Genomic DNA, 23,580 nt, shown 5'->3' with positions numbered 1-23,580 from the left:
TTACCTCTGCTTCTGCTCTGACTCCATCACACAGTTCCTGGAGATCTGGTCCAGTCAGTTCCCATCTAAGTCATTGATTGCCTTCAGAGCAGCTTTCTTCCCTAAGAACCCACTGACCTATTGTGATTACTCAACCCCAGGAGGGAGAGATTGTTTTTCCTTTCTCTGTGCCCTGAAATCTGCAGTTCATCGCTCCTATGTGCTGTCCATCTCCCAAAATGACTCTTAGCTTGCTTGCAAAGCAGGGAAGACGACATTCTGCATCCACAGCTTCCCTGTTTGTTTCGTGCTCTGATTGTTCAGGTGAACTCATTCCCTCAATTTACAGCCTGGATTCTTAGAGGAACCAAACTTCCTCTTCTCTGACTACCTAATGCCAAGAACCAAATGGAAGAGACAGGCATTAAACAAGTTGTTTTGTCATAACCATGGGGCATAGTTTAAGAGATGCCTTTTTGCGTGCTTCCAGCTACAATGTCAGTGAGAAGGCAGGGTCTGTCAGTGTCACGGTGCAGAGGACTGGGAACCTGAACCAATATGCCATCGTCCTGTGTCGCACCGAGCAAGGCACCGCCAGCTCCAGCTCCAGGGTCAGCTCCCAACCTGGGCAACAGGACTATGTAGAGTATGCTGGCCAGGTAGGTGGGGTGGTGGGGTTGGGGGAGGCTCCAGCAAGGGCTGTGACATGGCTGCAAGCAATTGTGGCACTTTCCTACTTCTTACCCAACTTTGCTTTTCACTGGTGTCCTTCTTCAAGTATTAAATAGTTTTCCTATGTTCCCCTCCCATAGTACTTTGTTCTTCACAGTCTCTCTAACCTCCATTGAAGTTTTAACTGCCAAAGGGGAAGTTGTTGTCTAGCTTCTCAGTCTTTGCATTTTGCTTCACGACAAAAAGAAGTCTCCAAGCATCATGTTCTATATTCAGCTTTGGTATCCCAACCCTTCTTCTCCTCTCACCTTCTTTACCTAAAGGGAGAGAAGAGAGTGTGTAAGGAGACTGGTTGGGAATCCCTTGGGGTAGGCTGGCTGAGATGATGGGAGCTTGGGCTTCGATTATGAAGTGAAGTTAGAGAGAAGCGGATGGATTTGACAGATGAGTGAGAATTGATAGGATTTGGCAGTGGATTGATTAGACAGTGGGGCCAAAGGGAAAGATGGATGATGATGCCTCTTGCTAGGAAGGGACATATAAGAGGAGCCGGTTGGGCAAGGTTTGGTGCTCGTGACTTTGCTTTGGCTATGTTAGGTATAAATTGTCTTAGAAAGAGCAGGTTGACCACTGTATAGATGGGCAGGCAGTGCAGAGAGGAGTCTGGTGTCCAGAGAGAAATTTGCAAGTCATCTACATACCAGTGGTAATTAAAGGTGGCAATGAGAAAGAAAAAGGAGAGAGTGAAAGTGGAAGAGAAAGGAGACTTAAATAGTCAACTTAAATAGTCAACAAATACAGGGCCCCATGTATTTGTCATCTTTTATGGAGGGCACAATGTCTGACACTTAATTTTTTTTTCAAAGCAACTTTATTGTTATTATGGCAGCACAGATCTCTGTAAAGAGAAGTGGGATCTGTTCTTTAATTGAGGCGTTTCAGCTGGACTAAGCTAATGTCTCTAATGTCAAATGTTAAGTGAGGAATTAGGAAAGAACAGATAAGCTAATGTCTTTCAGCTAAATGATAAGACAGAGGATATTCTTGTGTTTTTCAGGGAAAGACAGAAGACTATCAGTGTATTCTAGATCTTACATAAAGATCTGTTGAGTGTTTCATTTCACTGGGAGTGTTTTAAAATATGAAGCTTAATAAAAGTGTTATTAGTTGATTAGATATATACTAATAATTTTCTGTTTGAGTAAAATTTTTGCAGATTTGTGTGTCCCCAGACATTTATGTCTGTTTTTTGTACATATTTCAGTTATCTCCATTTACACAAAGTATAGTCCAGGCTCATTTCCTGCAGTTTCAGTTTTGGGCAAGTCCATAGTCGTGGTTTCATTTGAAGATTTTTAATTTCTTTCTTTTTAAAAAAAAAAAAACCAAGTAAAACCAGAATAAGTCCCTATAAGTTCACAATTGTGTACATATAAAATAATTTCTCTGTTTTGTACTGGGCTAAATTCATTCACATTTTAATGGCAAAGGGTGTAGTCAGAATATCAAGTTAAAATTAGTCTACCTTGTTTATAATGTAATTTTCTATGAATTTAAATTCCATTATTCAGTACACTGGAATTCTATGTCAAATTTAATTGTGTAAGTAATATGGTGATACTAATGATAATATCTTATGTTTGTTTGGTACTTTAAAATACACTTAACACCTTCATATACAAGACCTCCTTTAGTCCCCCCAAGAAGTGTATGAGGTAGGAATATTATGACTTTTCCTTAGTTGATAAGGAATCTGATGTTTGTAAAGCTTGGAAGTAACAGAACCAGACCTGAGAACAGAACTTCATACTCCAAGGCCAGAGTTCTTCCAGAAAGGGAACTGAGTCATCAAATGATGACTGTTGCTGCCCCAAGTGAGTTAATAAGACAGGCTATAAAGAGTTACTACATGTTTTTCTCCAGTCACCAATGGTAGGAGAGATTTTGCTCCTTCATGTCCTTATACAATAAAGCAGCCCTCCTGTACAGGTTAAGAATGGGAAGAGGTGGCTGGGTGTTCCAGGTGATGCAGCAGGGAACCAGGGCTGGGAGAACCAGCTATTTCAGTCAGTGCTCTGCCCACTGGACTTGGATGCTCTTTTCCTATGATGCCCTGGGGAATCAGAGCAGGGGAAGCTGAGGCACAGCTTAACTTCTTGTTGGTTCCTTTGTGACAGGTCCAGTTTGATGAGCGAGAGGACACCAAGTCCTGCACCATTGTCATCAACGATGATGACGTGTTTGAAAATGTTGAGAGTTTCACTGTGGAGCTCAGCATGCCAGCTTATGCCCTGTTAGGGGAATTCACCCAGGCGAAGGTCATTATCAACGATACCGAGGATGAACCCACATTAGAGTTTGACAAGAAGATCTACCGGGTTAACGAGAGCGCTGGTTTTCTGTTTGCACCTATTGAAAGAAAAGGTCTGTTGGTTCCACAGGTGACAAAGAGCTATAATAATTGCTAACATTTATTGAGTTCCTATTATGTGCTAAGCGCTCATCTCATGCATTATCTTAACTCACATGTGTACTTTCCACTTATTAACTCATTTGGTTCCCACAACAACCCTGATGATGATTCTATCCATAGTGACTACCATCAGAAAGCCTCTTTTCTTAGTTCAAGTTGTTAGAGCTCCCATTTACTCTTAAATTGGACTAGAAGACTGGTTATATTTAGCCTTCTAAATTATTCATGAATCAGTATTCTTAATCAATCACCCAATCCATAAAATATTTAGTAACCTTGGTCAAGGAGGGAAGTTACAGTTCATAAGGACTGGCTTTCCATCTTATTCTTGGAAGACAGAAATATGCTGAAAATTTCCCTATGTGACAGTCATATGTAGAGCTCAGATGAGAAATAAACTATGTGTAAGAAATAAAGGGCAATTCTTTTTTTGTTTTGTTTTTGACTGATACATAGTAATTGTGCATGTTGATAAAAGGGCAATTCTTGAGGAGTTGGAAATAAAAATAAACATCATATGGAATTTTGATTGTGCAAGATTGAGACTTTAAAACACATGGAAATTGAACCCCCATTCAAAGGCACAACAAGACTGTAAATGATGATTTTGGGTTTCTTTCTTGAATCTGCTGACTGGGTATTAGTGTAACAAATACTGTAGATAGCAAAAACCCTTGGTAATGCCACTTGGAAAACAAGCAAGCCTCATTGATTGCTCTGGGCCACCAAGCCAGGCCCAGAACAGGCTGTCACCAAGGGAAGTGGCAGCCCTAATAAGTAAAGTCATTTGTATACAGTGGCAGATTTTATTTTGTTTTGTCTTTCTCTTTTTAAATAAGCCTGTTTCTCTCTGGGAATTAAAGTATAGAAGTTTATTCAGAAAGGCAGTGAACTGTGTTTATAGCACTACCTTCAGGACACAATTACTTTCCTACTTAAAGTACCAAATATGTGTCATATCTTTCCACCTGCTGTGGTCTTAGATGGTGGGCAATGAGTCTTGCAAATTAACAGAGCACAAAATTCACAGAATAGGAAATCCATTTTGAGTTGTTTGATGAAGTATCTGGGGTATATTAAATCCTCAAGTGGTTTATACCACAGGCTCAAAAGAAACTGCAATTCAGGAAGGTTTTATGTCAGAGTTTGAACAGAAATAGTGATGGACTGTTTGGGAGGGACCAAGCTCATTAACTTACCAGAGGTTTTAAAATGTGAGAAACACTCATTCAAATGCTTTGGTTTTTTGCCATTTGTATTTCAGGAGATGCAAGCAGCATTGTATCTGCAATTTGCTACACAGTCCCTAAGTCAGCTATGGGAAGTAGCCTCTATGCTCTAGAATCAGGCTCTGATTTTAAATCTAGAGGGATGTCTGCCGCGAGTCGTGTGATATTCAGGCCTGGTGTGACCATGTCCACCTGTGATGTCATGCTTATTGATGACAGCGAGTATGAAGAGGAAGAAGAGTTTGAGATTGCCTTGGCAGATGCCTCTGACAATGCCCGCATTGGAAGGGTGGCGACAGCCAAGGTGCTCATTAGTGGTCCCAACGATGCCTCGACTGTGTCCCTTGGCAACACGGCTTTCACTGTCAGTGAGGACGCAGGTAATGGAGAGTGTCTCTGAGTTTCCTTCACCTGTCTCCTGATTCCTTTCTTGAGCAGTTTTCTCCTTAGGTTTCAGAATATCCGGGAGACATTGAGAATGCCATTCCTCAGGGATACCACTGTTGGTCTAAGGCATTATATAATGCTTGGCCAAGACCAAGCATGGAATTCATTATAGAGAGTTCCATCCACTTTTCTTACTCTGATTTGTTTTAATAAATTTTTGTGGGTACATAGTAAGTGTATATATTTATGGATTATATGATATATTTTGATACAGGCATGTAATATATAATAATCACATCAGGATAAATGGGGTGTTCATCACCTCACCTCAAGCATTTATCCTTTGTGTTATGTACAATCCAATTATACTCTTTTAGTTATTTTAAAATGTGCAATTAAATTATTTTGACTATAGTCACCCTGTTGTGCCAGGGAATACTAGGTCTTCTTTCTAACTATTTTGTGTACCCATTAACCACGACCACCCCCCCCCACCACCATTTCCCACCCCCACTACTCTTCCCATCCTCTGGTAACCATCCTTCTACAACATGGATGGAAGTGGAGGTCCTTATGCTAAGTGAAATAAGCCAGGCACAGAAAAACAAACTTCACATGTTCTCACTTATTTGTGGGAGCTAAAGGTTAAAATCATTGAGGTCATGGAGATAGAGTGTAGAAGGCTTACTCTGGTTCTTGATGGCAGGCAGGGCTGTGGCATAGAGCCTAGAGCTTCATGGGCTGACCTCTGTGGTCCAGAGGGAGGACCTGGCACTGAGCATCTGGGCTTGTGAAAGGGGGGAATGTGATATATTGAGGATGGAAGTGAAGTATTTAGTGTACTGCTAGCTCCTGAACACTCTCCAAAGTTTCAGTGTCTTCATACAGTGAAACCTTCTCATTCATGTAAGAGCCCAAAGCAATCAGTGGGCAGGTCACTTTCACATGGTATTTCAGAGACTCAGGCTCCTTTCCCACTTGTGGCTCCACAAAGGTCTTGAAGTCTTCTGTATGCTGCAGGCAGATGTACTGCTGGCAGAGGGGCAACAGCTGTGCTGAGTGTCTCCTGATCTGGGCCAGATCAAGGCCTTTCACTTCTATGAAGGGATTTGGAGGAGCACTGGGAACAGGTATTTTTGAGCACTTACCGAATGCCGGGCACCATACCGTGTATGTTCCATGCATTCTCACTTAATGTTCTATGGAAGAGAGAACATTATATAAAAGAGCAAATGGAGGCCTGGAGAGGTTAAGTCAGTCATCAACGATTAAGCAGCTAATAAAATGGCAAGGCTAGATTCAAACCCAGACCTTTCTACTATAGCATGTTTCTTTTCCCATACATCAAATGCCCAGCCATAACTACATTGCATCTCACAGCATGTTGGCTAGAAAATGTGGTGATTGAAAATTGTAGGGTTTTCATGAAGCTTTTCTCTGCCCTTGATTGTGAAAATAGCTAAATATCCTTAGGACACTACAAAGCATGATGTCACAGTGGACAGGAAGATGAGTTTCATTCCTAAGATGAGTAATAAGCACATGCGGTTTAAGTCATGACATGTGCTTGGGTAAAACAGAGAAATCAACCCAGTTAGGAACATTTCATTAGAAACATTCAGCTTCAGGCTCCATAGAGTCCCCTAGCTGGGTCCTCCTTAATTGACTATTTTCTGACACATCCCTGAGGCCCCAGGCTCTAAGTTTCTTCTCCCTAAATAGGCTTGAGATGTTTTGCAATAGACCCTTCTCTCCTTAAGTGCATTGTTCTCCTGTGAGCAGTCTCCCTTGTGAAGCCACAACAGCCTTCTTCCCTAAGGGCTCTCTCCAGCACCATCTCCATGAAGCCGTTCTCTAGGTCTCCTCTTGATCCTAGTGTCAGTGGAAAGCCAGGTGATGACACCTCTAGGCCTTCACCTCAGATGGGCCAAAGGAGCATCACTGAAGCTGGATTAGAAAAGCTGACAGGGCTAAAAGCTGCCACTATTGCAGTGAGGGAGAACATCATTCTGAAAACCTCGCTGATTTTCTGGCTCAAAGTTGACCATTAAAATCTCTATGAATCTTAATTCAGGCACAGTAAAGATTCCAGTTATCCGCCATGGTACTGACCTCTCTACTTTCACATCTGTCTGGTGTGCAACGCGGCCCTCAGACCCAGCTTCTGCCACACCAGGAGTTGACTACGTTCCCAGCTCTCGGAAGGTGGAATTTGGGCCTGGTGTCATTGAACAGGTGCGTTTACAGCAGTCGAGACTCCACAAAGTTGACAGGTCGGTTTGTGAATGTTGTCTTTAGTTTACTTCCCAAGCTCTCTAAACTCCCCTGGCAATATTCCTATCTTTCCTTTCTTTAAAAACACACATACATAAACAAGAGAGTAAACTTGTTAGGAGGGGATCTTCTAAAAACTCTCCTAGTGACATTTTTAGCATCAAATATCCAGCCTTACAGATTCAGGATATAAACTATACTCATTTGATATAAACATCTAAAAACAAACTCCGAGTGGCATGTAATAAAGAGATCATCATGTTATGGATTAGAAAATCTTACTTTAAAACCACCAAAGACAGGCAAGTTGCGACCTTTGCCCTAGTCAAGGTAAATGGGTGTTAGATGGTGGGTCCTCTGTCAAGTTTGCTTTGGTTTCTCTTCTAGTATTGCACCTTGACTATCTTGGATGACACTCAGTATCCGGTAATTGAAGGACTGGAGACATTTGTGGTTTTCCTCAGCTCAGCACAAGGAGCCGAACTGACCAAACCCTTCCAGGCAGTCATTGCAATTAATGACACATTCCAAGATGGTAAGAGATTGGGGATGCCAGCTGGTAGTTCCAAATATATTTCTATTTTTTCTTTAACGTCCACATATGTGACATTGGAACTCATTCACATGTTCATTCAAGAAATATGTGTGTGTAGATGTGTATACGTGAGCATTTGCACTTTTACATAGCAGAGTATGTAGATGTGAGAGAGAACCATTGATGTCCCCGGTACTCTGCCAGACACAAAGAGATGTATAAGCCTTGGGCCCTGTCCTCAAGAAGCTCAATGTCTCCCTGTGGAATCAGACCCTTAAAGAGAGAAATTGGAATAAATCATGATAAATGACCTAATAGTACGTACATTCAGCACTATGGGAGCAGAGGGAACTGAACAGGAACTACAAGTGGGGGAAATTATAGATTTCACCAAGGAGATTATATTTAAGCAGAGTCTTCAGGTGTGATAGGAGTCTATCTAATGCATAATAAAGGAAAACCTATTTCAAGTGGAGACATATAGTAAATACAATGTATAATGTGTTGAAAGATCCACATTTGGGGAACAGACCCTTACTTTTGCTTTGAGCATGGGAGGTGGTGAATAGAAGAATGGAATGGAAAGACAGATTGGAGTCAAGTTCTGAGAGGCATTGTGATCCAGCCTAAGGACTCTATAAGCAAAGGGTAGCAGTGGATGCTTATAAGCAGAGGAGTGATGTACTTTTTTATTTTAGAAAGCGAATATTGGCAGTATTGTAGGTGATGTGCAGGGATGAATAGAGGCAGGTATATGAAGAAAATATCAGTCACTGCTGAAGATGTAACCTAAGTAGCATGAGGAAAAACAGGAAAGGATGGTTATTTCTCAGAAGAATTGACGAAATTAGAATTGTCAGAACTTCAGAATCCACTGTTTGGATACTAGGGTTTGGTGGAGATGATCAAGTGAAACCTTCCACCTAAAGCAGCAGGACCCTCATTAGCATTCCCAGAGATTGGCCATAGAGCCCATGATTAAACTCCTAGCAGCTGAGAAGTCCTCAAAAAAGGAACAAGAAGCCAAGTCGGAAAATCTTTGATGTTTTTATTTATTCTTAAATCATTTATTTCATGTATATAGTAGTAAACAATTCAAATGGCAAAAAGCGTATACTATGAAAATTAAATCTTCTTTCTACCCCTATCTCCCAGTCTCCCAGTTCTCCTCACTGGAGACAACCATTTTAACCAGTTTTTTGTGTGTTTATCCTTCAGGAGAAAAAAAAAAAACTCTCTCTCTCTCTCTCTCTATATATATATATGTATATAAAATTATGTGTGTGTGTATCACACACACACACAACAAACACACACATACTTGCATGCATCCAAAATGATAGTAATTTGTTTTAGAGCCAGGTTTATGAAGGTGCAACTTGCATAAATGAAAGTCCATCGTCCTTAGTGTACAGTTCTATGAGTTTTGACAAATGTATACAGTGATATGCCCACTACCACAATCAAGATGTTGAACAGTTCCAACACTCTACAAAATTATCTCATGTGCCTTTGTCATCTGTGTCTCCTTAGTCACCAGCCCTGACAACCACTAATCTGTTTTCTGGCCCTAAAGTTGTGCCTTTTCCAAAATTTCATAAAAATGGAATCATGTAATATCTATGATTTTGAATCTGGTTTCTTTCACTAGAAAATGCATTTGAGACTCATTCATGTTATTGCATATGTGAGTAGTTCATTCCATTTATTGAGAGTAGCTTTTCATTGTATGGATATACCACCATTTGTTTACTCACCTATTGAATGACATTTGGGTTGTTCAAGGTTTTGGTGTTTAAATTGCATTGTTTTCCTACTTGTATTGCATTGTTGTAGATTCTGGACAGAGATTTATATTTTGCAAATATTTTATCCAAGTCTGTTTTTTGTCTTTTTGTTCTATAAACAAACATCCTAAGAGTAATCATTTTTCATTTTGAAGCAGCCTCATTTATCATTTTTCTATTATGGATCATATTTTTAGTGTTGTATCTAAGAAATCTTTGCCTAACCCAAGGTAACAAAGATGTTCTCCTATTTTCCTACAGAAGTTTTATAGCCTTAAGTTTTACATTTAGGTTTGTGATTCACAAAACGGTAACTTTTACACCATGAACAAGATTATGACACTTATATTATCTCATGTTGCATGTTACTTCAAAGTTTACAAAGCAATCCATTAAGCCTTATCTCACTTGCTCATAACCCCATGCTCTTTCTTCTGTTTCTATTTAGTGGATAAGGAAACTGAGAATCAGAGGAAATAGGTCACCCAATGTCTAGTATCTAGAGGAACCAGCATGCATTCTAGGACTTTTGACCCCAAGTTCATCCTCCTTGCATTATATACTACATGGTTTTAATTGGTGTAGAAGTAGAATCAGTGGCAATTTTATTTCTTAGTAAAGAAGAAGATAAAACAGAAAGAAGAAAATTCAGCTATACTTTTTATTCTTGAAATTGTTTCTTATTCTTTTGCATGAAATGACCATTAATTTCCCTCTGATGAAGTGGAAAGTGAATACAAAGTTGAAGTCCTGAAATATAATCCTAGCCCCACCACTTCCTAGGTCTTTGGCCTTAGGCCAGAAGCTTAAGGTTACTAAGCCTCATTTTGCTCATCTATAAATAATGAAAATAACTACCTTACAAGATTGTTGTGAGGATTAAATTAGATAAAATATGTGAAAATGCCTGCTGTAATACCTGGCACACAGTAAATTTTATTACATGTTGATTTCTTTTCTTCCTGACACACCTGGCATTTATCACTCTTACCAACAAGACTCCAGTAACATATAGAGTCCTCACTGATCAACACACAAAATTATATTTAAATATTTTTCTGTATTTTATTGATGAGCATTGGGTTTGTCAACTTAGGAAACTGATATGTTAAGCAAAAATTTTCTTTCAGAAAAGCTACAGCTTTTCTTTTTCTTTCAGAGAAGCTACAGCAATATGTGTTTAATCAATAACTTATCCTAGAGAAAGAAATCCCAAAACCTATTTCAGTAACTCAGCATAGCATTCAGTACTTACTTCTTCTGGTTATCTTTCTTCCTAGTAATAACGAACTTTTGTTGAGTCCATTCAGTGTGAACATTCTAGGGTAGAAAGATCTTACATATTATCCCTAATCCTTGCAACAGACCTTTAACTTGTGAAATCAAGTTTGAATAATTTGAGTAGGATTACACAGAGAGAAAGTGATGAAGCTGGAATTAAAATCCAAGTCTGCTCTATCCAAGTCCAGTCTTCTGGTTTCATATCCTACTACGCTGACTCTTCACATTTCAGTTTCAGCTGGCCACTGCCCTCTGTATAACAATGCTAACCGTCACTCAAGAGTCTTACAAAGTCAACTCTCAGCCTTCTGCAGTGATCTTAGCTCCTTTCATTCTTTTCCCACTAGGCTGATTTCAGGATCTTAAATCATCTAAGCAGCTCATCTTATAACATTTACCTGTTCTCACCTACCTTTGCTGTGCTGGTACTTGGAGTTAGACTCGGGCTTGGGCATGAGTAATGCTGACTGGGTAGCATTAGAAAGTCCTGTAGCTGCTACAGTATCACCCTCCTGTGTGTGCATCTGTGGCAAACATACTCATTAACTCGTGAAACAGAGGCAGGATTTCTCCTAAATTTCTGGCTTAACTGTTGCTGGTAAAGAGGCTATTGCATTCCAGGCACTGGCGTTTACATTCACTTCATCAGTTACTAAGAAGATTAGCAAGGTAACAGTGTTTATAGGACATTTTCTATACCTAGCACTGGTGATCAACATGGTATGGGCTACAGAGTAGTGGAGAGCAGAGTCCCATAATCTATTTTAGGATACAAGACTTCCATAAATAAAAGGATAATTGTAGACTGGCCATGCACAATAAGTGTTCTATGAGCAGTGCTGACAGAAAATGCATTATACCCAATGTGAGCCCATGCGCCATCAGCAGGTAACCTCCATTTCATATTGATGCAGCCCATCAGTGTGGAAAAAGAGGAGCCCTGCAGTCAGGGGAAGTTGATTCTAAGAGCCAGTGCTATCACTTCCTGGGGATTATACTGCCTTATGGGGTTGGTGACAGAATGACATTAAATAATATATATGAAAACCTTTAACACAATGCCTGACTTACAACATAAATCCCCTGTGCTAAATCTCTTCCTGAAACTCCCTTGTTGTATATGTCTCTTGCCTCAGTCTCCCACTGGTCTGGGGTCTTCTTAAAGGGAGGGATTGTTTCTGGGCAGACAATCAGAAGATGTGTCCACTGCCTTTTCTCTTTCTCTCTATTTTTTTTTTTTTTTTTTTTTTTTGGCAGACAGGGATAGAAGTGAGAGTGAATGTCTTGTTAAAGAGGGAAAAAATAGTCTTTTATACCTCAAGAGGAATTTGGAGTTGATTAATGCATGACCAAACCTAAACATAACCACTTCAGCCTTTAACTTTCTCATCTGACTTGAGGCCCATCAGGCCAGCAAGAAAAAAAATCTAAAGCTTCAGATGTCTGCTGGGAGCGGAAAAGCTTCCCTGCTTGTATTGCTTTTTCCCTGGCAACAAGCTTCCTTCTTGTCCTCCTATGCTGGGCGATGTCATTGCCATCCACCTTTTAGCAGCACAGGCCATTTCACTGGGTTACGGAGCCCTAACTGGTTAGGCCTAAAGTTGTTAATTTTCCTTTAGGTATAGTGTTATTTTAAGCAGTATCATCTGACTTTTCATTTAGTAATGATTAGTAACTATTAAGCTTAGTTCATATGATGGGATGGTTTTATTTTTGCCAGGGCCAACAGTTCTGGAGTCACAGAGAGCTTTCTGTACATTGACTTGGAGAATGCTTGGGTGCTTATCACCCCTCCTCTCATTCCCCCACGTCCCCCAGTCCCCAAACACACACCTTTCCTTCCTTTCTGGATTGGTGTGGTGTGTCCAGGAGGCAGCCAGGAAATTGGTGATTACAGCTTTAACCCAAAGACTAATTCTGACCCAGGAGGCTTTGACATATGATTCTTTGCATTGTTCATGAATAAATTAATAACCAGCAGTCAACAAATGTTGACCTCAGAAGGGCAAATGCCTTAATACAGAGCAAATGATTCTTCATATTGAGAATTCTGGAGTTGGGAGGAAAATAGAAACCATAATATATTAATTCCTACCAAACTTTGAGTTCTCACTATAAACCAGATACTACATTGAGTACCATGCATTTATTATCTCATTAAATTCAATTATACCAACAATTCTATATTAGATATTAATATTTCCAATTTATGTATGAAAAATATCCCAAAGTTTGGAAAGTCTAAGTAACTTGCCCTGTGTCACACAACTGGTAAGTAGAAGGGCTGAGATGGAAATTCAGGTCTGTTTCCTCCTAAGTCCTTGTTTTTAACCATGATTTGACTACGGTCTCATCCTTAAGTCAAAGGAGGATTTGAGTTATAAAAGAAGAGGCATCTAGCACCTATCTGTAGTCCCAGCTACTTGGGAGGCTGAGGCAGGAAAATTGCTTGAACCCGGGAGGTAGAGGTTGCAGTGAGCTGAGATTGTGCCACTGCACTCCAGCCTGAGCGACAGAGCGAGACTCCGTCTCAAAAAAAAAGAAGAGTCATCTATAGCAGTGGTCACAGACTGGAACCCTCTGGCCAAATTTAGTCTGTGGACATGCTTTGTTTGTCCCAAATAGTTTTGGCTTATACAAAATTTCTTTTCACTATTTTATTTGTTTGCTATTTTTGAATTCAGGAGCTATGTCATAAAAATCCACATCTCTGGCTTCATTTGAAAATAAGATCTGGCAACAGAAGACTGGAACTTTTTAAACAGTTCCTACTCTTTCCTTTATACTTATGTCCCCACTCTTTCCTATTGTCTCTCTGGCCCCAAGACCAATGTGAGTGGCCATTTAGCACCAGACTTGCACTGCTGTTTTCCTTACTGTAGCCCTAGGAGGACAGTGAAGTCTTTTGAGTACTCAAATAATGACCAAAATTTTTCTTACACCATCAAAATTTTTCTTACAATTATCCCATTTATTGACTTGCATTACCTGCCCATATTTGAGATGGTGACTGCATTTTGAAGTTGTACAAAGATAGGTACAAAATTGATCTGTTCTATTTCACTGGATGCACACTTATAGTAGAAGCAGTTCCCTTGTCCTGAGAGCAACAACCATGCTTTGGAATCTGCTTGCCACCTGTGATTTGTCAGCCTACCTTGGGCTTTGGTGGAGCACACCTGCCAAAATAGCTGCTGAAGGCTGACAAGGACCATGGCCACGGCTTCCCTGTCTTCCACTAACAGTGCCTCTGTCTTTCTGTCTGCCCACCTAGTGCCCAGCATGCAGTTTGCCAAGGATTTGCTCCTAGTGAAGGAGAAGGAGGGTGTCCTGCATGTCCCTATCACTCGGAGCGGGGACCTGAGCTATGAGTCATCAGTGAGGTGCTATACTCAGAGCCATTCCGCTCAGGTCATGGAGGACTTTGAGGAGAGACAAAATGCAGACTCTTCACGGATTACATTTCTCAAAGGGGACAAAGTAAGTGGATTGGTGGTGGCTGAAAGATGAGATTCTCTTATTGTCTTTATTTGTCTGTAATGAAGTCATTTATATAAATTCCAAAAATTCTCAGAATTTTGTATACTACAGGTGACCCTTGAACAATGCAGGGGATAGGGGTGCCAACTCCCCACACAGTTGAAAATTTGTGTATAACTTTTGACTCACACAAAACTTAACTACTAATAACCTACTGTTGACTGAAAGCCTTACCAATAACATAAATAGTTGATTATCACATATTTTATGTGTCATATGTATCACATACTGCATTCTCACAATAAAATAAACTAGAGAAAAAGTGTTATTAAGAGGTGGAATAGTGGATCATCATAAAGGTCTTCATCCTCATTGTCTTCATATTGAATAAGCTGAAGAGAAGGAGGGAGAGGAGGGTCTCACTGTCTCAGGAGTAGAGAGACAGAAAAAAATCCATGTCTAAGTGCACCCATGCAGTTCGAACCTGTGTCATTCAAGGGTTATCCATAATTGACAATATTTTTAATGATGTCATCTATTCCTTCTTTGTCTCCCACTTACAATCAAATACACATATCATTGGTTGATCTGAGAAGTTTAGCTGATGTGTGACATATTTGGAACTTAGCAGAAGCAAATGAGTTCTGCTCTTATTACCACCTCTTAATCTCAAACTATGTTAGAGATGAATATACTCCACTGTTACTTTGAGAGCAGGAGACAGCCGTCTAATACCTGCACCCCTGTCCCAGGGAAACATATATCCCAGTATAGGACCAAATAGGCAGATGTTGAGCAAATTGAAGTCAGCAGAGTATTCTCTTGACGATGTACATGAAATCTCATGCATATGCACCTAGAAACTCACCACTAAAGCCAATGGAAAGCAAAAAAAAAAAAAAAAAAAAAAAAGCAGGGGTTGAAATCCTAGTCTCTGATAAAACAGACTTTAAACCAGCAAAGATCAGAAAAGACAAAGAAGGGTATATTACATAATGGTAAAGGGATCAATGCAACAACATGAGCTAACTTTCCTAAATATATATGCACCCAATACAGGAACACCCAGATTCACAAAGCAAGTTCTTAGAGACCTACAAAGAGACGTAGACTCCAACAAAATAATAGTGGGAGACTTTAACACCCCACTGTCAATATTAGACAGATCAATGAGACAGAAAATTAACAAGGTTATTTGGGACTTGAACTCAGCTCTGGACCAAGCAGACCTAATAGACATCTACAGAACTCTCCACCCAAAATCAACAGAATATACATTCTTCTCAGCACCACATGGCACTTATTCTAAAGTTGACCACATATTTGGAAGTAAAGCACTCCTCAGCAAATGCAAAAGAACAGAAATCATAACAAACAGTCTCTCAGACCACAGTGCAACAAATTCGAACTCAGGATTAAGAAACTCACTCAAAACCACACAACTACATGGAAACCGAACAACCTGCTCCTGAATGACTACTGGGTAAATAAAAAATTAAGGCAGAAATAAATAAGTTCTTTGAAACCAATGAGAACAAACACAACATACCAGAATCCCTGGAACACAGCTAAAGCAATGTTTAGAGGGAAATTTATAGCACTAAATGCCCACAGGAGAAAGTGGGAAAGGTCTAAAATCGACACCATAACATCACAATTAAAAGAACTAGAGAAGCAAGAGCAAACAAATTCAAAAGCTAGCAGAAGACAAGAAATAATTAGGATCAGAACAGAACTGAAGGAGATAGAGACACGAAAAATCCTTCAAAAAAAAATCAGTGAATCCAGGAGCTGGTTTTTTTAAAAGATTAACCAAATAGATAGACCATTATCCAGACTAATAAAGAAGAAAGAGAGAATAATCAAATAGACACAATAAAAATTGATAAAGGGGATATCACCACCGATCCCACAGAAATACAAACTACCATCAAAGAATACTATAAACACCTCTATGCAAATAAACTAGAAAATCTGGAAGAAATGGATAAATACCTGGACACATACGCCCTCTCAAGACTAAACCGGGAAGAATTTGAATCCCTGAATAGACCAGTAACAAGTTCTGAAATTGAGGCAGTAATTAATAGCCTACCAACCAAAAAAAGCCCAGGACCAGATGGATTCACAGCCGAATTCTACCAGAGGTACAAAGAGGAGCTGGTACCATTACTTCTGAAACTATTCCAAACAATAGAAAAAGAGGGACTCCTTCCTAATTCATTTTATGAGGCCAGCATCATCCTGATACCTAACTGTGGCAGAAATGCAACAAAAAAAATTTCAGGCCAATATCTCTGATGAACATCAATGCGAAAATACTCAATAAAATACTGGCAAACTGAATCCAGCAGCACATCAAAAAGTTTATCCACCACAATCAAGTTGGCTGCATCCCTGGGATACAAAGCTAGTTCAACATACGCAAATCAATAAACATAATCCATCACATAAACAGAACCAATGACAAAACCCACATGACTATCTAATAGATGCAGAAAAGGCCTTCGACAAACTTTAACAGCCCTTCATGATAAAAACTCTCAATAAACTAGGTATTGACGGAACATATCTCAAAATAACAAGAGCTATTTATGACAAACCCACAGCCAATATCATATTGAATGGCAAAAGCTGGAAGTATTCCCTTTGAAAACCTGCACAAGACAAAGATGCCCTCTCTCACCACTCCTGTTCAACATAGTATTAAACGTTCTGGCTAGGGCAAACAGGCAAGAGAAAGAAATAAACGTTTATTCAAATAGGAAGAGAGGAAGTCAAATTGTCTCTTTTTGCAGATGACATAATTGTATATTTAGAAAACCCCATTGTCTCAGCCCCAAATCTCCTTAAGCTGATAAGGAACTTCAGCAAAGTTTCAGGATACAAAATCAATGTGCAAAAATCACAAGCATTCCTATACAACTATAATAAACAGAGAGCCAAATCATGAATGAACTCCCATTCACAATTGCTACAAAGAGAATAAAATACCTAAGAATACAACTTACAAGGGACATGAAGGACCTCTTCAAGAAGAACTACAAACCACTGCTCAAAGAAATAAGAGAGGACACAAATGGAAAAATATTCCATGCTCATGGATAAGAAGAATCAATATCATGAAAATGGCCATACTGCCCAAAGTAATTTATAGATTCCTTGCTATCCCCATCAAGCTACCTTTGACATTCTTCACAGAATTAGAAAAAACTACTTTAAATTTCATATGGAACCATAAAAGAGCCCATATAGCCAAGACAATCCTAAGCAAAAAGAACAAAGCTGGAGGCATCACACTACCTGACTTCAAACTATACTACAAGTCTGCAGTAATCAAAACAGCATGGTACTGGTACCAAAAGAGATATATAGACCAATGGAACAGAACAGAGGCCTCAGAAATAATGTCACACATCTACAACCATCTGATTTTTTGACAAACCTGACAAAAATAAGCAATGGGGAAAGGATTCCCTACTTAATAAATGGTGTTGGGAAAACTAGCTAGCCATATGCAGAAAACTGAAACTGGACCCCTTCCTTACACCTTATACAAAAATTAACTCAGGATGGATTGAAGACTTAAACGTAAGACCTAAAACCATAAAAATCCTAGAAGTAAACATAGGCAATACCGTTCAGGACAAGGACAAGGCAAGGACATGGGCAAGGACTTCATGACTAAAACACCAAAAGCAATGGCAACGAAAGCCAAAATTGACAAATGGGATCTAATTGAACTAAAGAGCTTCTGCACAGCAAAAGAAACTATCATCAGAGTGAACAGGAAACCTACAGAATGGGAGAAAATCTTTGCAATCTATCCATCTGACAAAGGGCTAATATCCAGAATCTATAAGAAACTTAAACAAATTTACAAGGAAAAAACAACCCCATCAAAAAGTAGGCAAAGGATATGAACAGACACTTCTCAAAAGAAGACATTTATGCAGCCAACAAACAAATGAAAAAAAGCTCATCATCACTGGTCGTTAGAGAAATGCAAATCAAAACCACAATGAGATACCATCTCATGCCAGTTAGAATGGCGATCATTAAAATGTCAGGAAACAACAGATTCTGGAGAGGATGTGGAGAAATAGGAACACTTTTACACTGTTGGTGGGAGTGTAAATTAGTTCAACCATTGTGGAAGACAGGATGGTGATTCCTCAAGGATCTAGAACCAGAAATACGATTTGGCCTAGCAATCCCATTACCGAGTATATACCCAAAGAATTATAAATCTTTCTATTATAAAGACACACGCACATGTATATTTATTGCAGCACTATTCACAATAGCAAAGACTTGGAACCAACCCAAATGCCCATCAATGATAGACTGGATAAAGAAACTGTGGCACACATACACCATGGAGTATTATGCAGCTATAAAAAAAAGATGGGTTCATTCCTTTGCAGGGACACGGATGAAGCTGGAAACCATCATTCTCAGCAAACTAACACAGGAACAGAAAACCAAACACTGAATATTCTGACTCATAAGTGGGAGTTGAACAATGAGAACACATGGACCCAGGGAGGGGAACATCACACACCGGGGCCTGTCTGGGTGGTGGGGGGCTAGGGGAGGGATAGCATTAGGAGGAATACCCAATTTAAATGACGGGTTGATGGGTGCAGCAAACCACCATGGCACATGTATACCTATGTAACAAACCTGCATGTTCTGCACATGTATCCCAGAACTTAAAGTATAATAATAATAAAAAAAAGAAACTCACCACTAAACATGGCTGCACCAGAATTAGTCTGCAACCTCAGTGTATGTCAAAAGTGTGTATTGAATGAGAATCACATTTTCCCCATTTTAAAATCTCAGTTTCAGATGGTTGAGTCAGTTGTATCCCTTGGTTCAAGGCACGCATCCTCATTGGTCAATACTAAGCCCTTCTCTTATGTTTGTTTTTTTTTATTCATTTTGTTTTACCCCTACTCTCCAGCCACATTCTTTTCCCTGCTCATCAGTCTATTGTGTTTAATATGTATCTCTTAACTTGTATTTCTTCTTAAGAAATGCTTGTTGTTTTATGTATACAGTTTTAATTTCTAAAAATGCTATTGTCCTCTTTTTTTCATCTTTTACTGTTTTTACTCAGCAATGTTTTGAGATCTGTGTTTTTTAGGTGTACATGTAATCTGTTGCTTCTAACTGTTGCATAATATTTTATGGTATATGTCTTAGTCGATTTGCATTGCTATAAAGGAATACCTGAGTCCGGGTAGTTCATAAAGAAAAGGGGTTTATTTGGCTCACAGTTCTGCAGGCTGTACAAGAAACATGGTGCCAGCATCTGCTTCTGGTGAGGGCTTCAGGAAGCTACCACTCAAGGCAGAAGAGGAAGGGGAGCAGGCATCATCACATGGCAAGAGAGGAAGAAAGAGAGAGGGTAGGGAGGTGTCAGACTCTTATTAACTACCGTATCTCATGGGATTTAAGAGAGAATTCATTCAATCATGTGAGAATGGCACCAAGCCATTCATGAGAGAACTGTCCCCATCACCCAAACATCTTCCACCAGGCCCCATTTCCAATAATTGGGGATCAAATTTCAACAGGAGATATGGAGGAGACAAATATTTATCAATATGTGTCTGCTATATTTTACCCATGCACTCTCAGCAAGAGACAGTGAAGAACTTCAGTGATCACACCCACCAGCTTCCTGACTCCCTGTCATCACAAATAATGCTTCAGTGCACATCCTCATACATGTCCACTTACAGACTTGAATGAGAATTTTGTTGGATATACAATCAGTTTATCAAAATCAATTTTGATAAACTACAGGACATGCATATACTTAATTTGAAAAACTTGTGTTGGAATACTTTCCAGAATGTCACTAGAAGTGCATGAGGGTTGCTATAACCCTATATTCTCTTCAAAACGAGCATTATTCATCTTTTGAATTTTTGCTAATTTAATATGTATAAAGTTATATCTCATTTTAATTTGTAATTCTCTAATTACTAATCTTTCATATGCTTGTTAGCTTATTGGGTTTCCAATAAGCATATAAGCTTATTTTTATCCTTTGTTTCTTATTTTATTGTGTTATCTTTTTTTTTTTAATTTATTTATTTTTTTTCTTTTTTTTTTTTTTAATTATACTCTAAGTTTTAGGGTACATGTGCACATTGTGCAGGTTAGTTACATATGTATACATGTGCCATGCTGGTGTGCTGCACCCACTAACTCGTCATCTAGCATTAGGTATATCTCCCAATGCTATCCCTCCCCCCTCCCCCCTCCCCACCACAGTCCCCAGAGTGTGATATTCCCCTTCCTTGTGTTATCTTTTACTCACTGATTTGCAATACTTTCTTATATTTCCCAAATATTAATTCCTTGCCAGTTTTAGACATTTTAGGTATTAATAACATCTTTTCTTTTTCTGTCACTTATTTATTACCATTGAGTATGGTGTTCTTAGTTGATCAGAAGCCTTCAATTTTGAAATAATCAAATGTATCCAGTTTTTGCCTTATGATTAGTCCTTTTGAAGTTTAGCATAAAACATACCCATCACACATCACCCTAGATTCTTCCTCTGTTCATTTTTACTACAAAAATAAAAGTGATAGCTTCCTTCTTTGGGGCACTCATGACATTTACACATTTATGACTCATAAAAGCCTGTCTTAGTTATATATTTTATGGGAATTTTACTGGTGACAGGTTGGAATGTGCTTTAAAACACATACATGTACTACAGATACCATCTTCAGCTTTGAGTCTACATGTCTGTATTTGTTTTAAGTTCAAAAGAGAATTCTCTGCTTATCCAAGAAGTAGTTTTTAATTTAATAAAATTATAAAGAAAATACAGTCTAGTAGTCTGTGTTACCCACATGGCAATCTATCATTATTCTTAAGCACATTTTAGAACCTTTATTATTATTATTATTATTTTGCTTGCTAAGCATATGCTTTGAAACTTGTCATTCACTAACATTTTTTTTAAGATCTAAAAAGTCACTGCTAACTTCATGCTTTCTATAAGGAATTCCTATACAAAAGATGTGGTAGAGGAAAAAAAACACAACATTCTTCAGGGACTTAAAATCAGATTAGCAAGTCACATATAAATATTCACAGGGATATTCTCTCACCATTTAGCGTGACTTAGGAAGTATGAGAGTGAAACTTCTCTCTACTCATATATCCTTTGCAATATGTTAGAATAGTGAATTTGAAATGATCCAACTAAAAATATCCTCCTTCACATCACATGACTCTACTATTGAGGCTGCTGTGTTATCTGAAATGTTGTGACCATATTTTACATTTTCTCAAAAACACAATCCTCAGTAGAGAATATTCTGTTGAGAAACACTTGGTTTCTTTCCATCAAACAGGGATTTGGATTGTGGTCTCAGACTTTCTGTACTCAGCAGTTTTCAGATGAGATATCATTTGGCAGCAGATTCAAAAATTCTTTAGCATTTAAAGGTATCTTTAGCCTAACGCAAAGCCTTTCTAATTTCTTTATAAGACTTCAATTTTTACAAAGGAAAAGAAGTGTTACTCAACTCTCCAGGAAGTTTAATCTGTATGTTAAACCCCCGTCATCAGAAATCTACCTATTTTAATATGTGAAAATGTATTAAGCAGCCCAGAAAAAATGTGGGAAAGTACACAGATGTTCTACATATGGTTTTTAGTGGGTTCTTTTGTTTTGTTGATCTTGTTTTTCATAATTCATCACCAATAATTAAAAATGGTTTGGTATGTTCTAATACAAGTCTCCACATATAGGTGGGTCCCACTCAAGCATGAACTGTTAAATTTGAACATTTTGTTTTGTAAATGAGACTGGATCCTTTTGAATTTGTGTGGACTTTTTGATGCAATAAAGAAGAAAAATAATTTTCTAGGAAAACCAAGCAAATCACTGATATCTTGCTGAAAATTTTAATCTGTCTTGTGCCATTGGCTCTAGGTGAAGAACTGTACGGTCTATATCCACGATGACTCCATGTTTGAGCCAGAGGAACAGTTCAGGGTCTACCTCGGCCTTCCTCTTGGAAACCACTGGAGTGGAGCTAGAATTGGAAAGAATAACATGGCCACCATCACCATATCCAATGATGAAGATGGTAACAGAAGAAATTATCTTTAGTTACTCTTAGGTTGAGGGGACATAAACTGATGTTTAACTAATTATTAGTGTTTTGAAAAATAAAAGTGCTTTAAGAATGCCTACTGATAACATTCTCTGAATATTTATATAAAATGTTGGTGGCAAATGATCTCCCTCTACAGAGATCCAAAAAATTCATAGGTATTTTTAATATAATTATTCCCTACCACAGTGCTAGGAGATATGGAATGATTGTGGTCAAAAGCTGAGACAGAAATGCGAAGACAGAGAATAAAAGCCATTTAAGTCACTGTAGTTCAGGAGCAGGATTGGAAATACAGTTGGAATCAGTGGAATCCAATGAACTGGTTTAAAACACTGCCACCTTCCTGGAAAAGTCTAATTTCTCAGTTTTCTTCTCTCTAATTGATTTGGCCTACTAACCTAAAAAAAAAAACTTAAGCTCTATAGTCAGGTGTTAGCCAAGAATGACCCAGGCACCAGGGAAGACAAAACCTGTTTCAAACTGGGACATAATTGTTTCACTAAAATAGATATTTTAATGAGTGAATAGATAATAATGTTACAAATAGTGATAGCTCTTTTTATTGAATACTGTATACCAAGAACTATGCTAAGCATATTATATTATCTTATTTAATACTGGAAGGAATTTCTTGAGGTTGGTGCTATTATTTCTATATTACGAATAAAGAAACTGAACCTCAGCAAAGCTATATAATTTGCACTCTTAGTTATACAGCTGTAAACAGCAAACCTGGATGTGAACTTCATTCTGTCTGATTCTAGAATCTATACTCTTAAGTGACTCTTAGGGTTTCTAGGGAAATATCAGTAACTAACTTGGACATTGGATAAAATAAGAAACTCCAGCCTCGAAGTTGAATTAGTCCTTGACCCCAGGAGACTCAAGTTCAGATCCCAAAGTGAACCTCTCCCAGGTACATAGAAAACCCATCATTGAGACTCAGGCAAATAAGATTTATACTCTGCTGCAACTAACACAAGAACAGACAACCAAACACCACATGTTCTCACTCATAAGTGGGAGCTGAACAATGAGAACACATGGACACAGGGAGAGGAACATCATACACTGGGGCCTGTTGACAGGGACGGGGGCCTGGGGAGGGATAGCATTAGGAGAAATACCTAATGTAGGTGATGGGTCGGTGGCACATGTGGCTTGTAACAAACTTGCACGTTCTGCACATGTATCCCAGAACTTAAAGTATAATTTTAAAAAATGCCGGGTGCAGTGGCTCACGCCTGTAATCCCAGCACTTCGGGAGGCCAAGGCAGGCGGATCACCTAAGGTTAGGAGTTCAAGACCAGCCTGACCAACATGG

At 38.9% G+C, this 23,580-nt stretch overlaps 1 protein-coding gene across 4 annotated transcripts in view; it reads left to right on the top strand.

Moving 5' to 3' along the window:
• The window catches only part of FRAS1 (Fraser extracellular matrix complex subunit 1), a 480,560-nt gene that overhangs the window by 410,972 nt on the left and 46,008 nt on the right, over positions 1-23,580 (top strand). For all 4 annotated transcript variants that reach the window (XM_517202.8, XM_063808847.1, XM_024356095.3 and 1 more), the window contains 7 exons: positions 470-638; positions 2,829-3,075; positions 4,389-4,733; positions 6,815-6,975; positions 7,402-7,549; positions 13,892-14,097; positions 22,070-22,226. In XM_517202.8, the coding sequence (XP_517202.4) occupies positions 470-638; positions 2,829-3,075; positions 4,389-4,733; positions 6,815-6,975; positions 7,402-7,549; positions 13,892-14,097; positions 22,070-22,226 (1,433 nt within the window). The remainder of the gene's footprint in view (positions 1-469; positions 639-2,828; positions 3,076-4,388; positions 4,734-6,814; positions 6,976-7,401; positions 7,550-13,891; positions 14,098-22,069; positions 22,227-23,580) is intronic.

The sequence above is a fragment of the Pan troglodytes genome, chromosome 3 (assembly GCF_028858775.2).
Source record: "Pan troglodytes isolate AG18354 chromosome 3, NHGRI_mPanTro3-v2.0_pri, whole genome shotgun sequence".
NCBI lineage: Eukaryota > Metazoa > Chordata > Mammalia > Primates > Hominidae > Pan > Pan troglodytes.
This window is presented reverse-complemented; position numbering and strand designations above follow the sequence as displayed.